The sequence below is a fragment of the Pongo pygmaeus genome, chromosome 9 (assembly GCF_028885625.2).
Source record: "Pongo pygmaeus isolate AG05252 chromosome 9, NHGRI_mPonPyg2-v2.0_pri, whole genome shotgun sequence".
NCBI lineage: Eukaryota > Metazoa > Chordata > Mammalia > Primates > Hominidae > Pongo > Pongo pygmaeus.
Window position 1 is genome coordinate 103,926,574 of NC_072382.2, and position 16,816 is coordinate 103,943,389.

The 16,816-nt window shown below is 37.2% G+C and overlaps 1 protein-coding gene across 3 annotated transcripts in view; it reads left to right on the forward strand.

The window, feature by feature from the left end:
- BIRC2 (baculoviral IAP repeat containing 2) overlaps positions 1–16,601 on the forward strand; it is a 29,681-nt gene extending 13,080 nt beyond the window's left edge. For all 3 annotated transcript variants that reach the window (XM_054438698.2, XM_054438699.2, XM_054438701.2), the window contains 6 exons: positions 6,856–6,934; positions 7,627–7,675; positions 12,270–12,512; positions 15,427–15,681; positions 15,790–15,831; positions 15,921–16,601. In XM_054438698.2, the coding sequence (XP_054294673.2) occupies positions 6,856–6,934; positions 7,627–7,675; positions 12,270–12,512; positions 15,427–15,681; positions 15,790–15,831; positions 15,921–16,114 (862 nt within the window). In that variant the 3' untranslated portion in view covers positions 16,115–16,601. The remainder of the gene's footprint in view (positions 1–6,855; positions 6,935–7,626; positions 7,676–12,269; positions 12,513–15,426; positions 15,682–15,789; positions 15,832–15,920) is intronic.
- The last annotated feature ends 215 nt before the right edge of the window (positions 16,602–16,816 follow it).

Consider the following 16,816-nt stretch of genomic DNA (forward strand, 5'->3'; position numbering starts at 1 on the left):
CTTTAGGGTTTTCTATATATATAAGATTATGTCGTCTGCAAACAGAGACAGTTTGACTTCTTCCAGTCTGATTTGGATGCCTTTTTCTTTTTCTTGCTTAATTGCTCTGGCTAACCCTTCCAGTATTATATTGAATAGACGTGGCAAGAGTAAGCACCCTTGTCTCATTCCTCATGTTAGTGGAAAAGCTGAAAGCTTTTTTTTTTGAGATGGAGTCTTGCTCTGTCACCCAGGCTAGAATGCAGTGGCGCAATCTCAGCTCACTGCAACCTCCACCTCCTGAGTTCAAGTGATTCTCCTGCACCAGCCTCCCGAGTAGCTGGGATTACAGGTGCGTGCTACTGCACCCAGCTAAGCTGGTCTCCAACTCCTGACCTCGTGATCCACCCGCCTCAGTCTCCCAAATTGCTGGAATTAGAGGTGTGAGCCACCGCGCCTGGCCAGCTTTCAGGTTTTCATTATTGAGTATGATGTTAACTGTGCACTTGCCATTTATGGTCCTTATGTTGAGGTATATTCCTTCTATAGCTAAATTGGTGAGAATTTTTATCCTGAAAGGGTGTTGAATTTTGTCAAATGCTTTTTCTGTGTCTGTTGAGATGATTTTATTATTATTATTATTATTATTTATTTATTATTTTTTTTTTTGAGATGGAGTGTTGCTCTGTCGCCCAGGCTGGAGTGTAGTGGTGCAATCTCAGTTCACTGCAACCTCTGCCTCCTGGGTTCAAGTGATTTTCCTGCCTCAGCCTCCCGAGTAGGTGGGACTACAGTTGCATGCCACCACACCCACCTAATTTTTGTGTTTTTAGTAGAGATGGGGTTTCACCAGGCTGGTCTCAAACTCCTGACCTCAGGTGATCCACCCACCTTGGCCTCCCAAACTGCTGGGATTACAGGCGTGAGCCACTGCACCCGGCTGGTTATATGATTTTTATCCTTCATTTTGTCAATGTGTGGTATCACATTTATTGATTTGCATATGTCATACCATCCTTGCATCTCAAGGATAAATCTCACTTGATATATGATTCTTCTAGTATGCTGCTGAATTCAGTTTGCTAGTATTTGTTGAGGATTTTTGGATCTGTGCTCATTGGGGCTATTGGCTTGTAATTTTCTTTTCTTGTGTTGTCCTGGTCTGGCTTTGGTATCAGAGTAATGCTTGGCTTCATAAAATGAGTTTGGAAGTATTCCCTCCTCCTCCCCCCCTACTCCTTCTTCCCTCCCTCTTCCTCCTTCTTCCTCTTCCTCCCTTTTCTTTCTTCTTCCTCCTTCCTTCTTTCCTTCTCCTCCTCCTCTTCCTTCTTCTTCTCCTCCTCCTCTCTTCTTCTTTCTTCCTTCTTTCTTCTTCTTGATAGAATTGTGCTATGAAGTCGTCTGTTCCTGGGCTTTTTCTTTGTCAGAAGAGTTACGACTACTGATTCAATCTCCTTACTAGTTATAAGTCTTTTCAGATCTTCTATTTCTTCCTTATTTTAGTCTTGGTAAATTACAAGTTTCTAGGAATGCATCCATTTCTTCTAGGTTATACAGTTTTTTGGTGAGTAATTGTTCATGGTAGTCTCTTATGATCATTTGCATTTCCTTGTTATCAATGGTAACATCTCTTGGTTTTGATTTTATTTTCGTCTTCCTTTTTACTAGTCGAGCTAAAGCTTTGTTGATTTTACTTATCTTTTCAAAATCCAGCTCTTAGTTTTAGTGATCTTTTCTATTGTTTTTGTAGTCTCTATTTCATGAGATTTTGTTATTTCCTTCTGCTAACTTTTTCTAGTTCCTTTAGATGTAAAATTACGGTGTTTATTTAAGATTTTTTTAAATGTAGGCGATTATTGCTATAAACCTTTTAGAACTGCATTTGTTCTATACATTTTGCTGTGTCACATTTCAATTTTATTATTTCTTGAGATTTTTTAAAATTTTCTTTTTGATTTCTTCTTTGACCCATTGATTATTCAGGAGTATTTTGTTCAATTTCCACATAGTTGTCAGCTTTCCAACTTTCATTCTGTTATTGATTTCTGGTTACATACCATTGTGGTCTGAAAAGATACTTGATAGGATTTCAGTCTTCCTCAGTTTGTTGAGTCTTGTTTTGTGACCTGCTGCATGATCTACCCTGGATAATTTTTCATGTGTGCTTAAGAAGAATGTGTGTTATCTGCTGTTTGATGGAATGTTCTGTATAAAGGTTGAGTATCCCTAATCCAAAAATCCAAAATCCAAAATGTTCCAAAATTTAAAACCTTTTGAGTACCAACATGATGCTCAAAGGAAATGCTCTTTGGAACATTTTTGGTTTTGCATTTTTGGATTAGGGATGCTCAGCTGGTAAACATAAGGCAGGTATTCCCAAATCCAAAAAAATCTAAAATTCAAAACACTTCTAGTCCCAAGCATTTCAGATAAGGAATATTCAACCTGTATGTATGTTAGGTCCATTAGATCCAATGTATAGTTGAAGTCCAATATTTCCTTACTGATTTTCTGTCTGGATGACCCATCCATTATTGAAAGTAGGATTTTTGAAGTCTTCTACTATGATTGTGTTACTATCTATTAATGTCTTCAGATCTGTTAATATTTTCTCTATATATTTAGGTGGTCTGATGTTGGGTACATATATATATTTACAGATACTATATCGTCTTGTGGAATTGGTCCCTTTCTCATTATATAATTACTTTCTCTGACTCTTTTTATAGATTTCAATGTAAAGTCTGCCCTATCTGATAAAACTATAGCTTCCTCTGCTCTCTTTTGGTTTCCATTTGCATGGAATATCTTTTTTCCTATACCCATGCATGTGCTTAAAGGTGAATTGAGTCTCTTGTAGACAACCTGTAGTTGAATCTTGTTTTCTTTATCCATTCAGCTGCTCTTTATCTTTTGATAGGAGAATTTAGCCCATTTACATTCAAGGTAATTATTGATGGGTAAAGACTACTGTCATTTTGTAATTGTTTTCTGATTGTTTGGCAGATTGTTTATTTCTTCCTCTCTTGCTGTCTTCCCTTGTGTTTAGATGATTTTCTGTGGTGGTATGCTTTGATTCCTTTGTATCTTTTGTGCATCTACTATTGGTTTCTACTTTGTGGCTATCATGAGGTTTACATAGAACATCTTATAGTAGTCTGTTTCAAGCACTAACAACTTAATTTCAATTGCATTAAAAAACTATACTCTTACTCAGACCCTCCTGCACATATTTTATGTTTTTGATGTCATTATTTGCATCATTTTATATTGTGTATTCATGAAAAAATTATTGAAGCTATAGTTATTTTTAATACTTTTTTAAAAAACCTGTATTTTAGAATTAAGTAATTTACACATGACCATTACAAATTTAGAATATTCTTAATTTGATTATATATTTATCTTACCAGTAAGTTTCATACTTTCATATGTTTCCATGTTTCTAATTAGTGTCCATTCGTTTCAGCTTGAAGAACTCTTCAGTGTTTCTTGTAAGGCGCATCTAGTGGTGATAAACTCCCTCAGCTTTTGTTTGTCTGGGACTGTTTTTATCTCTTTCATTTCTGAAGGACAGCTTTGCTGGGATACATATTCTTGTCTGGCAGTTTTTTCTTTCAGCACTTTGAATATATCATCCAACTCTCTCCTGGCCTACAAGGTTTTTGCAGAGAAATCCGCTTGTGGTATTATAGGGATTCCCTTGTAGAAGATGAGTTTCTTTTCTGTTACAGTTTTAAAATGCTCTTTCATCTTCTGTTTTGCCAGTTTCATTATAATGTGTGTCAGTGAAGTCTTCTTTGGGTTGAATCTTTATGGGGTCCTATGAACTTCCTGTACCTGGACATCTTATCTTTCCCTAGATTTATGAAGTTTTCAGCATTTTTTTTTTTTAATCAGCTTTCTGCCCTTCGTCTCTTTTCCTTCTTGAATTCTTGGGTTTGTTTTTCATTTTCTTGGATTTTTTTTAGATGGTGTCTTGTTTTGTCACCCAGGCTGGAGTGCAGTGGCATGATCTCAGCTCACTGCAACTTCCACCTCCCAGGTTCAAGCGATTCTCCTGCCTCAGCCTCCCACATAGCTGGGACTACAGGTGTGTACCACCATGCCCAGCTAATTTTTGTATTTTTAGTAGAGACGGGATTTTACCATGTTGGCCAGGCTGGTCTTGAACCCCTGACTTCATGTGATCCACCTGCCTCAACCTTCCAAAGTGCTGGATTACAGGTGTGAGCCATCGTGCCTGGCCTTGAATTCTTAAAATGCAAATATTGTTTTCTTGATGGTGTCCTATAATTCAGGTAGGCTTTCTCCACTATTCTTTTTTTTTCTTTTTTTCTCCTCTGACTAGATAATTTCAAATGATCTGCCTTTGAGTTCACAGGTTCTTCTGCTTGATCAGGTCTGCTATTGATGCTCTCTATTGCATTTTTTGTTGTTATGTTTTTCAGCTCCCGAATTTGTTTCTTTTTATTATTCCTATCTCTGTGTTGAATTTCTCATTTGTTTTATATTTTTTTTTATTTCATTATCTGTGTTCTTTTGTAGCTCACTGAGTTTGCTTGAAACAATTATTTTGAATTCTTTATCTGTTAGTTCATAGATCTCCATTTCTTTGTCGGTGATTACTGGAAAATTACTGTGTTTCTTTGGTAATGTCATGTTTCTTTTTTTTTTTTTTTCTTTCTGTTTCTTGTGTTGTTATCTGTGTATTTGATGGAAGAATTACTTCTATACATTATAGATGAGTGTTTTTTTTTTTTTTTTTTGGTGGGCAAAGACGTTTGCCTGTGGCTGAGGGTGAGGGTGAGGGCGCCAGCCAGTAGGTGTGGTGGTTCTGGCTCTGTGAAAGGCCCAGCATTGTGAACTCCATGCAGCTCCATTAGCCCAGATTATCGTCAGTGAGGATTGCAGGGGTCCTCAACATCCAAGGCTGCAGGTATCCATACCAGCAGCAAGGCTTTTTTTGGTCTATAGTGGCAGAGGCTGCTGGGGACCTCTTCATCACTTTTTCTCCCATGGGAGACATTGTGGCCAAGGGGATTCTTCCTGGCACAGGTTCTGGCTTCGGGCTTGTTGTGTTGGTGGAGGTGGCAGCACTGATGTCTCTGATGGCGTGGACACCTGTGGAGCAGCTACAGAGCCAGGGTTTGGAGTGCAAGCGTCTGCAGAAAGACAGTGGGTCTGGGGTTCAGGATGTTGACTAGCCTGCAGCAGTGGTGCTTCTAGTGCCTCAGATGTGGGTGCACATAGAGCAGCCTTTGAGTTGGGTGCGGAGTGCAGGTGTGCAGAGCAGCCAGAGAGCTGGGATCTGGAGACTGTGTGATGAGAGCAGCCACAGAGCAAAGGTCTTACATGAAGGTACACGTGAAGCAGCTGTGGCTCTGGGGTCTGGGGCATATGTGGGGGTGAGGGGCTGCACTGTCTCTGGGCAGTGCAAGAGCTACTTTTTTTCAGGATGAGGAGTGCAGTAGTGTCTCCCTCTCCAGGGGGTTCACAGCAGCAATGGGTGCTGGTTACCTTAATGGTGAAAGCTGTCAGTGTCCTCTGCAAAGTAGGCTACTGGGGTTGGCATCGATGAACACTATAGGGTCCTTCACTGTGAAACCTGCAGGAAGTCTGTGGCTATCTTGAGGGTTATTGGAGGTCTCCAGGGACCTGCTGTGGGGAGGAGCCTAGCAGTCTGCCACTGAGGACTGTAATGGCACTCACCACATGACTGATACAGATAGCCTTCACCCCTTGTTCTTAGCCATCTCCAGATGTCTCTGCTAAGCAGATCTCCCAGCAGTCCTTTCTGTGTGGTTATTCTCCTTTTTTTTTTTTCCCACTGTATTGCTGTAGGCTGATTGGGCTAGTGAGTTCTTCCAGAGCTGTATTTGTTTGTGGATAGCTGTCTCTTTGTTGTTTTTTGTGGGTGGAAGAAGGCTGATGTCTCCTAGTCTGCTGTCTTGCTGATGTCACTCTTGCAAACTTTCTTTGAGTCTGTGGCTTTTCATTTCTTTAACATTGTCTTTTGAAGAGCAATGTTTTCAATTTTAATGATGTCCATTTATCAGTTTTATCTTTTGTGGAATATGTTTTTGGTCTTTTGTCTAATAATTCTTTACCCAATGTAAAGACAAATAAAGACAAGGCTTTTTCCTAGAAGTTTTATTGTTTTTGGTTTTATATTTAGGTATATGATCCATTTTTACTATTTTTGCATATAATACGGGCATAGGTCAGTGTTCCTTTTTTTTAACATATGAATATTCTGTTGTATGGTATCATTTATTGAAGAAACAAAAGGAATAGAATGGATATAGATGGTATGTGAACTTCTTGGAACATCTTTGAGAAGCTCTATCAGTTTAAAAACAAATATTTGAGAAACACTGTCATATTATATATAGATAAAAATATTTGATTCCATATTTTTTGGAGGGAAGGTAGTGGATTGTGGCTCAAATGTAATGGAAGAGTGAACATTGAAGAAAAATGAGCAGTTATGGTATTGTGAAAGATCACATTTTAGGAATACTGAGTTAATAGTATCTGAAACTGTTAAGTAGTTCACTTTAAGCACAAAATAAATTGTGTATAATAGTGTTCTTCAGGAGTCAACTTGTTCCCCTTTGTAGGTGCAGACGCTTTTCTTTTTGTTGTTGTGTTAATGGATTGAATTAGAAAATACCGTGATATATAACACACAGAAAGATGTATATTGTTTTATGATAATTTTGTTCCTGTTAGATATGTATGTGTTCTGGGTTGTGACGTAAAGTGTTTTTACTATGGAGTACAATGAGAGATTTGAAAGCCATTTTTCTAGAATGATCAGGTTATATTTGATATGAAACAATTTTAAAAAATAATTTTCCTCATATGTTTTAGGTGTGAGTTCTTGATACGAATGAAAGGCCAAGAGTTTGTTGATGAGATTCAAGGTAGATATCCTCATCTTCTTGAACAGGTAAATACATTTTTAAAATTAACAACATTGAATTCTGCTTTATAATAACAAAAATATTATTAGGTTGGTATAAAAGTAATCATGATTTTTGCCATTGAAAGTCATGGCCAAAACTGTGATCACTTTTGTACCAACCTATATTAGAAGTTATGCTTATTTCTCTTTTATTAATTGTAGGTACATACTTTCATCCATGTTAATGACACCTTTGATTTTCACTATTGTAACCAACTTGATTTTTGAGGGCTTTTTAAAAAAGATTGTGTTTTTGTTTTTACTGTTTTGAAAAATCATTTATGCTGCCACTGTACAAATTTGTGATGGGATTGGAGAAGGATCTTTAGTGTCTCTTTGCTGTTTTCCAGAAAAAGAAACAAAAAATAACTTGTTAGGAGCTGAGACCCTTTGAGAGTAACCCAGTTAAAATCTTATTTTCCAAATGAAATGAGAAACCACTGATACATTTTTCTACTTTCCTGAAACTAGAGAAATACTTGAATTCTAATTTGGGATAACATGAAATTTAAGGAAATCTATGTGATTAGGGTAAAAGAAAGCAAAGCAAAGGTCGTAAATCACTCAGTTCTCAAAAGAATATATACATTTACTTAAAGTAAACTTATTTTAGTGTTGTTCTTTTCAGATTTTGGGGATATCTGCTTTTACCTATTAACTTTTCTCTTGTTTCATAGCTGTTGTCAACTTCAGATACCACTGGAGAAGAAAATGCTGACCCACCAAGTATGTATGAGATAATTTTAAGTATAGAGTGTAAATTTTTGTAAGAATTTTAGGAATAGGCTGGGTGCAGTGGCTCATGCCTGTAATCCCAACACTTTGAGAGGCCAAGGTTGGCGGATCACCTGAGGTCAGGAGTTTGAGACAAGCCTGGCCAACATAGTAAAACTCCGTCTACTAAAAATACAAAAATTAGCCGGGTGTGATATGCCTGTAGTCTCAGCTGCTCGGGAGGCTGAGGCAGGAGAATTGCTTGAACCCAGGAGGTGGAGGTTGCAGTGAACTGAGATTATGCCATTGCACTCCAGCCTGGGCGACAGAGCGGAACTGCGTCTCCAAAAAAAAAGGTAGGAATGAAAGTATGTATTTTTTAAAAGAGTTTCTGAAGCCATAGGGAAAAATACTGGGAAGTCAGCTAATAAATATTATATATATATATAGAGAGAGAGAGAGAGTGTAATGACACTGTAGAGGACCCTAAAAGTGTACTAGTTTTTGTTCTAGTGCTATACTTACCACTTTTAGTGCTGACATCCCAACTGGAGAAATGAGACATAAGCAAAAGAAAAACAAAAAATAACTCAAAGCAATGCCAAATAAGTGGTGCAAATAATAAACCCTCCAGAAAAGAAAAGTTTGCTGTGAGCTAGCATGATTTGGAAAACGTCAATTCACATATGATTCAAGAATTGGACTAGATGTTAGGTATTTAAGTCAGGTATGTTGTATTTCAGTGCAAGGGCAGGAAATAGTATAGCTTTTGATTAGAGCTTAATGTTAGCCACATCTGTCAGTTTATGTAATATACATATGGTGTCTAAAATGGCTAAGGTAATAATCCACTGTTTTATGTGCCAGTCACATCTACAAAGGGCCATTCTGTTTGTGGCACAGCATTTCAAGAAAGATATTGGCGAATTTGTTAACTGGACCAGAGAAAGGTGACCAAGATGTATGAGTCTTAGAAACCATGGCTCAGGAGGATTGGATGAAGGATTTGGTAGTATTTGACTGGAAAATAGGAAGGAGAGTACTGGAAAATAGGAAGGAGAGTACCTGGGTACATGACAACCATCTCCTGTGTAATGGACCTAGAAAAGATAGATAGCAGTGTGGGCTGTTCTTAAAATTTATAACCACTGCTATTAAGTAGGCTGCCTTGCAGTTCTACCATAGGTCCTAATAAAATCACTTTGTCAATCTTTAAAATGACTGTTTCTTGTTTTCTCTCTTGATAATTTTCTAACACTCTCTTCGCACCTTACTTCAGTTTATAACCTTGCTTCCCTAAGAAAACAGAATCCAGAAGAGAGCTGCTTTATTGCCTCACCAGCAAAACCACTAGGCTACATAATTTATCCTTGTATTTTTCTTTCTGTTTGTTCATAAAAGATGAATTGTCCTTGCCCTTTTCTAAGGCCAATACTTCTACTTGTCCTCTGTATTCCATCCCCTCCTGTCAACTTAAGAAAGTTACTTTGGCAGTGACATACCCTTTCTCTCGAGTCTTCAATTTTTCCACCTCTCCTGAATCATTCATGTTAGCATATAAACATAATGTACTTTTGCTAATCCTAGGAAAACTTCCATGAACCAATGTCCCCATTCAGCTATTACCTTATTACTCTGCTTCCCTTTACAACAAAATACCTAGGAAGATTTATCTATGCTTACTCTGTTTTACTTCCTCACCTTTCATTCTTTAACTTGTTCTACTAGAAACTGTTCTTGTCATGGTAACCAAGGACTGCCGTGTTAGCAAATCCACTACTTGACCTGTTAATTAGCATTTGATAATCATTGGGTGCTTTGTCTTTGTTTTTTCTTTTTTTGAAACAATGTCTGACTTTGTCACCCAGGCTGTAGTGTGGTTAGGTGCCATCATGGCTCACTGCAGCCTTAACTTCCCTGGTTCAGGTGATTCTCTCACCTCAGCCTCCCGAGTAGCTGGGACTACAGGCATGCACCACCACATTCAGCTAAGAGTGTGTGTGTGTGTGTGTGTGTGTGTGTGTCTGTGTGTGTTTGTAGATACAGGGTTTCACCATGTTGCCCAGGCTGGTCTCAAAGTCTTGAGCTTAAGCAATCTGCCTGCCTCGGCCTCCCATAGTGCTGGGATTACAGGCATGAGCCACTGCACTTGGTCTCATCTTTCTTAAGACACATTTTTTGCTTGACTTATCAGACCCCATACTCTTGGTTTTCTATTTCCCTGGTTGGTCCTGAACAATTTCCTTTGTTGGCTGCTCCTTTTTCAAACTTTAAAATGTTGGAGTACCCCTCATAGCTTAGCTTAAATTTATTTCTCCATTTCCTGAGTCCCAAGCTGGAATGTCCAGCTAACTGTTTAAATCTCTACTTGGCTATAACAGACATCGTAGAGTTAATATGATCAAACCAGAAATTTTCTCCCCCATTCATCCCTCAGATTTGTTCTTTCTTTGGTCTTCCCCATCTCAGTTAATGGTACTTATTTCTTAGCGTTAAAAGTTGGCTCAAGTTAGGCATCATCTCTGATTCCTCTCCTTCCTTTAGTTTGTATATTTAATCTATTAGAAGTCTTCATTTCTGTCTTCATAACATATGCCAAATCTGACTACATCTCACCATCTCCACCACTGTTTTTTTTGTTTTTGTTTTTTTTTTTTTTTGAGATGGAGTCTTGCTCTGTCACCCAGGCTGGAGTGCAGTGGCGAGATTTTGGATCACTGCAAGCTCCGCCTCCCGGATTCACACCATTCTCTTGCCTCAGCCTCCCGGATAGCTGGGACTACAGGTGCCCACCACCACGCCCGGCTAATTTTTTTTTTTTTTTTTTTTTTTTTTTTTTTTTTTAGCAGAGACAGGGTTTCACTGTGTTAGCCAGGATGGTCTCGATCTCCTGACCTCATGATCTGCCCGCCTCGGCCTCCCAAAGTGCTGGAATCACAGGCGTGAGCCACTGTGCCCGGCCCTCCACCACTATTAACCTAATCCAAACTACCGTCATCTGTGTCTAACATCCTAACAAGTCTTCCTGATTCCAGTTTACCCCATTAAAGTACATCTCCACTGAGCTGCCAGAGTCATCTTCTGAAAACACAAGTCAAGTTTTATCAGTTGCTTGCTTGAAACACTCCTAGAATATTCTACCAAACTTAGAATAAAATATGAACTCTTAGGAAGGCTCTGCTTATCTGGGCATTGTTCTCCTTTTTTTACCTTCTACCACCTTCTTTCTGTTTCTTGATCATGTCAAGCTTTTCCCTCAATTTAAGGCTTTTACACTTGCTATTCTCTTTGCTTAGAAGACTTCTTTGAGATATTTCCATAGCTCACTCCTTTTTCCCCCCAGTATTAATAATTGTACATGTAATAGATGTATACATTCTTCATAAGGGAAAGAAAAAGAACTAAATGCTGTTGGCAATGCCAAATTCCCCTCTGATGCTTACATACAGTTTTGTTTCTAATTTCTAACACCCAGAGCTCAGTAGCGTGGGCTAGGTATATACCAGTTTAGTTCATTTGTATATTTTTAAATTTTTTCACAGTAGTCCAGCATATATTGCATTTTATTTATCCATTCCCTATTGAGAGCTATTCCTGTTATTTTCTGTTTTTTTTTCCTGCTGTAAATATTGCTGTAATGATCCTCTAATGTGTCTCTTATCTTGAACATTAAGTATTTCCTTAAGGCATGCACTTAAAAGTGAAATAGAGCTCATTCCTTGTTACTTAAGTCTTTGTTCTGCTGCCATTTATTCGGACACGGATTCCACACGTGTTTGAACAAGAGAGCACATTGTTGACATTGTATATTTATAGTTTATTATAAGTTTCCAGAAGATGGCAGTAGTGTCTTGAAGAATTATGTCTTTTTGTATTTTTTCATAAAAGTATCATATGGGCTAGCATTGACTCTTAGCAGAAAATGCTTCCCTGACTACCCTATCTAAAATGACTTCCTATTTCCTGGTTTCTTTTAATGACCTTACACTACTTTTTTCTTCAGAGCATCTGTCACTGTCTAAAATCATATTGCCTTAATTACTTCTGAAGCCATACTTTTTCACTACATCTTCTGGGTGAACTGATCTTCTGTTTTACTATACTTCCCATTTTTGTTTATGTTATTCTCTCTACCTCAGCTATCCTCTTGTCTAGACCCTGTCCATCCTTCAAGTTCAAACTCTAATGCCACTTTTCCATGAAGTCTTTGTGATTTCCCCCCACTTTCCTGGCTGGAGAAGATTATTTCTCACTTCTAAGTTCGTATAGCATATTGGTTTCCAGAAATGACTGTACATCAGAATCATTTGGGAAATATTCAAAAGATACAGATTCCTAATTCTTATCCTTAGAGAATCTTTCATTAAGTAGGTCTAGGATGTAGGCAGAGAGGTGGGTTTTGTAAAAAGTATAGCATATTAATTATATTCTCATTTGACCATTATGAAGTTCAAACTTTTATTGGAGTTATAGGTAATTGATGCATATAGCTCGTCTCCTTTACCAGAATATGAGAGTAAAGGATTAATAAAGATTGTGCCAGGATACTTTTTTCCATAGGTTTATGTTTGTGGAATTTAATATTAGCATGTTTCTTTTCAAATAGTTATTCATTTTGGACCTGGAGAAAGTTCTTCAGAAGATGCTGTCATGATGAATACACCTGTGGTTAAATCTGCCCTGGAAATGGGCTTTAATAGAGACCTGGTGAAACAAACAGTTCAAAGTAAAATCCTGACAACTGGAGAGAACTACAAAACAGTTAATGATATTGTATCAGCACTTCTTAATGCTGAAGATGAAAAAAGAGAAGAGGAGAAGGAAAAACAAGCTGAAGAAATGGCATCAGGTATTTGGGGATGTTAGTCACCTGCATTATTTCTCAATGGAGCTCTTAGGACTATCTCACATGTTACAGGACAACATGCTTGTTTCACATCCACTAACTGCTAGTAGCAGTCCTCCAGTCATTTCAAAACCATCCCTCCTTTTCTACCCCTCTCAATTGCTTCTAGTTGAGAACCATTGACTGCAGCTTTTTTCTATACATTTATTTTCGGATGAGGTTCTCTGATTTATGCCAATCAGAGAATTTTAGCATAATAAGCTCTTTCTTGAGCTGTATTCCATTTCTTTCTCATACATAACAAATTTAAATTGTTTTGAAAAAGCAGGATGTTAAAGTTGGATGCAGGTCTTTTTTCAACCTGTTTTTTTTTTTTAAGTTTCTGCAAATCATATTTTTAATATGATATTTTACTCCCTAATCCTTGCTAAGTGATCCTCATACAAAAAATAGAACTTACAATGAAATTCTGGGGCTTGATAAGAACGACCTGCCCAATCCAAGGATAAGAGGAAGACTGATTTTTGTATTCATCCAGATAGTATTAAGTCTCGGCTCCTCAAAACAAGTATTTTGAGTAATCATTTATTCCTTCAATAAATATTTATTGAGCATGAGCACCAGTGCCAAATACTGTGCCTAATCATAGTGGTTGCTCTCAAGGAGTATATACACTAGCTGGTGAGACTAGTGTGCAAAAAGACAGGGTTAAAGGGCCAGCAGAGAGGCAAAGGTTGCATATGTATTGGAATATTGGGTTGGAAGACGCTTTCTTTTTAAGCTTGTAAGTAAAGACAGGAATAACTTAAGAGTGCCTTATTGCATGACCATGTAGCAAAATATTTGAAGTCTGGATTTCTACATTGAAACAGATTTGTGTTTAAATTCCAGCTCCAGGCTGGGTGCGGTGGCTCACGCCTGTAATCCCAGCACTTTGGGAGGCCGAGACGGGTGATCACAAGGTCAGGAAATTGAGACCATCCTGGCTAACACGGTGAAACCCCGTCTCGACTAAAAATACAAAAAATTAGCTGGGCGTGGTGGCGGATGCCTGTAGTCCCAGCTATTCGGGAGGCTGAGGCAGGAGAATGGCGTGAACCCGGGAGGCGGAGCTTGCAGTGAGCCGAGATCGTGCCCTTGTACTCCAGCCTGGGCGACAGAGCCAGACTCCATCTCAAAAAAAAAAAAAAAAAAAAAAATTCCGGTTCTATCAGTTACTAGCTTGGCTATTTATTCAACCAGACGTCGGCTTTCTTATCTGTAAAATGGGGATAATAATAGTATGACTCCCATAGGGTTGCTGTAGGAATTAAATGAGATATTGCAAATGAAACACTTTAACACAGCTCCTAGCACATCAATTTTTTTTTTTTTTTTTTTTTTAAACCATTGGGTAGATTGACTTGGGAAGTGGGAGGGACTTGGTGAAAGAAAGGACCTAAGAAAAGTCAATTTAAGGATTGTTAAGTAGTAATGAAATCCAACTAAGGTTATATGAAATCACGGTCACCTTAGATTTATGACTTTCTCATACTTTGTATGGGTCGGAAAATAGTATTGAATTACAGATTTGGCAGTGTTAACGGGGGAAAGGCCAAGCAAGTAATACGGAAGATGAGTTAAGGGTGCTAATATAGAGAACTTCATTGAAACACCTGACTGCTACCTAGATTAGAATAGGAGGTTTGAAGCAAAGCCAGGAGACAGCTCTTGTGCAAGTAGAATTGGGAATGACATGGAGATCTTGAAAAGGTGAAGAACAAATTTGTTAGCAGTGAGAGGAATTATTTAGGTAGAAGAAAAAGTTGTCACAGAATGGAATTTTATAGTTTTGAGATTAATAGAGCAGTTCACTTCTAGAGAGATGTAAAAGGGGAAAGAAGATAGACTTCTGTTTTTATAATTTATTTCTCATTAAACTGGTACTTTGTAGGGATGTACTTTTTAAATTTTTTTGAAAGTCTGAAAATAGACAATTAAATTTTATAATGATTCAGATACCAAAAGAAGGAACTACCATATTCCATAAATATAAATTAACTATGGAGTTTTATGTGATGTGATATTAAAGGAAAAACATTGGCTTTTTAAAAAAAGGTCAGGCTTGATTCTTAGGTAGTTTTTTTTAATTGCTAGAAACATAGACATTTATAAAATAATAATGGTAGTTAACTATGTACCACATATTGTGCCAGATGCTTTACATGTATTATTCAATCCTTACAACTCTGAGGAAGGCACCGTTATGTGTATTTTACAGAGGAGGAAACTGAGGTGTATGGGGAAGGATGAGGACACATGGCTAGTGAGTGGGCCTAGCCAACACTGGAACCTAGGTCTGTTTTGACTTGACAACTCAAACCCTACAATGCTACAATACTGCGTCTTAAGTATGGGGTGTTGAAAAGAACACTGGTCTAGGATGCCTGGTTCTGCAGCTTATTCTTTCTGTGATCTTAGGCCACTCATTCTTTTCTGAGTCTTTTTTCTCCCTATGTAAAAATGAGAGGCAGTAATACTTGCCTTGTTTAATTGACAGGATCGCTGTATCAAATGAGACAAATTACTATGAAAGTGCTTACAAAAGTAAAGTGATATAATGGAAATATAAGTCAGTATTATTATATATGGTGGGGGGAAATTTTTACTATCTTCTACAAATCTCTTACTTGCAACAAAATAAAGTAAAAGCGGAGTTCTAGGACATGTAAATATATAGACTTAAAAATTAAAGAAACAGAGACTTCCTCTGGAAGTTTTCCAGACAACAAACTTTCAAATGCAAACAAGTTACTTTGTTCTTTTTTGAACTTTATTTAGTGCCTAAATTGTTTGTAGGGTTGGTTATTAGTGACTATATGAGTATAGTTAAAGGAGTTTAAAATCTAATGGATTTCTTTTTCTTTTTTTAATGAAGATGATTTGTCATTAATTCGGAAGAATAGAATGGCTCTCTTTCAACAATTGACGTGTGTGCTTCCTATCCTGGATAATCTTTTAAAGGCCAATGTAATTAATAAACAGGAACATGATATTATTAAACAAAAAACACAGATACCTTTACAAGCGAGAGAACTGATTGATACCATTTTGGTTAAAGGAAATGCTGCGGCCAACATCTTCAAAAACTGTCTAAAAGAAATTGACTCTACACTGTATAAGAACTTATTTGGTGAGTTTGTTGGGAAAATTATTTTAGAAATTCTTAGGACTGGCCAGGTGTGGTGGCTCAGTTTTGTATTTAGTAGAGTGATGGTTTTTATATGTTTTCTTTCCTCAGTGGATAAGAATATGAAGTATATTCCAACAGAAGATGTTTCAGGTAAAACAAAGATTTAAAACCAACATGAACTATTACCCTTTTTTTAATGAAGTGGAAACAATTTCACTAAAGTTATTTTTTGTTATTAGGTCTGTCACTGGAAGAACAATTGAGGAGATTGCAAGAAGAACGAACTTGTAAAGTGTGTATGGACAAAGAAGTTTCTATTGTATTTATTCCTTGTGGTCATCTGGTAGTATGCCAGGAATGTGCCCCATCTCTAAGAAAATGCCCTATTTGCAGGGGTATAATCAAGGGTACTGTTCGTACATTTCTCTCTTAAAGAAAAATAGTCTATATTTTAACCTGCATAAAAAGGTCTTTAAAATATTGTTGAACACTTGAAGCCGTCTAAAGTAAAAAGGGAATTATGAGTTTTTCAATTAGTAACATTCATGTTCTAGTCTGCTTTGGTACTAATAATCTTGTTTCTGAAAAGATGGTATCATATATTTAATCTTTATCTGTTTATTTACAAGGGAAGATTTATGTTTGGTGAACTATATTAGTATGTATGTGTGGACCTAAGGGAGTAGTATCACTGCTTGTTATGTATCATTTCAGGAGTTACTGGATTTGGTGTTCTTTCAGAAAGCTTTGAATACTAAATTACAGTGTAGAAAAGAACTGGAAACCAGGAACTCTGGAGTTCATCAGAGTTGTGGTGCCGAATTGTCTTTGGTGCTTTTCACTTGTGTTTTAAAATAAGGATTTTTCTCTTATTTCTCCCCCTAGTTTGTGAGAAACATCTCAATAAAGTGCTTTAAAAAGATTGTGTTACCAGAATATTTTTTCTTTCCTGATTTAAAAAGTAATTTTCATGTGTCTTCCTTGTACTCAAATGCCAGTCGTTAAGTAAAAAATCGCATTCATGAGAAATTATTAAGTGTTTTTAAAATAATGTAATCTGTGAAATTTCTTTAGATGACAGTCTCTTGTTGCTTTGTATGTTATAGATACAATGTTGGATGAAAAGTGAATCCAA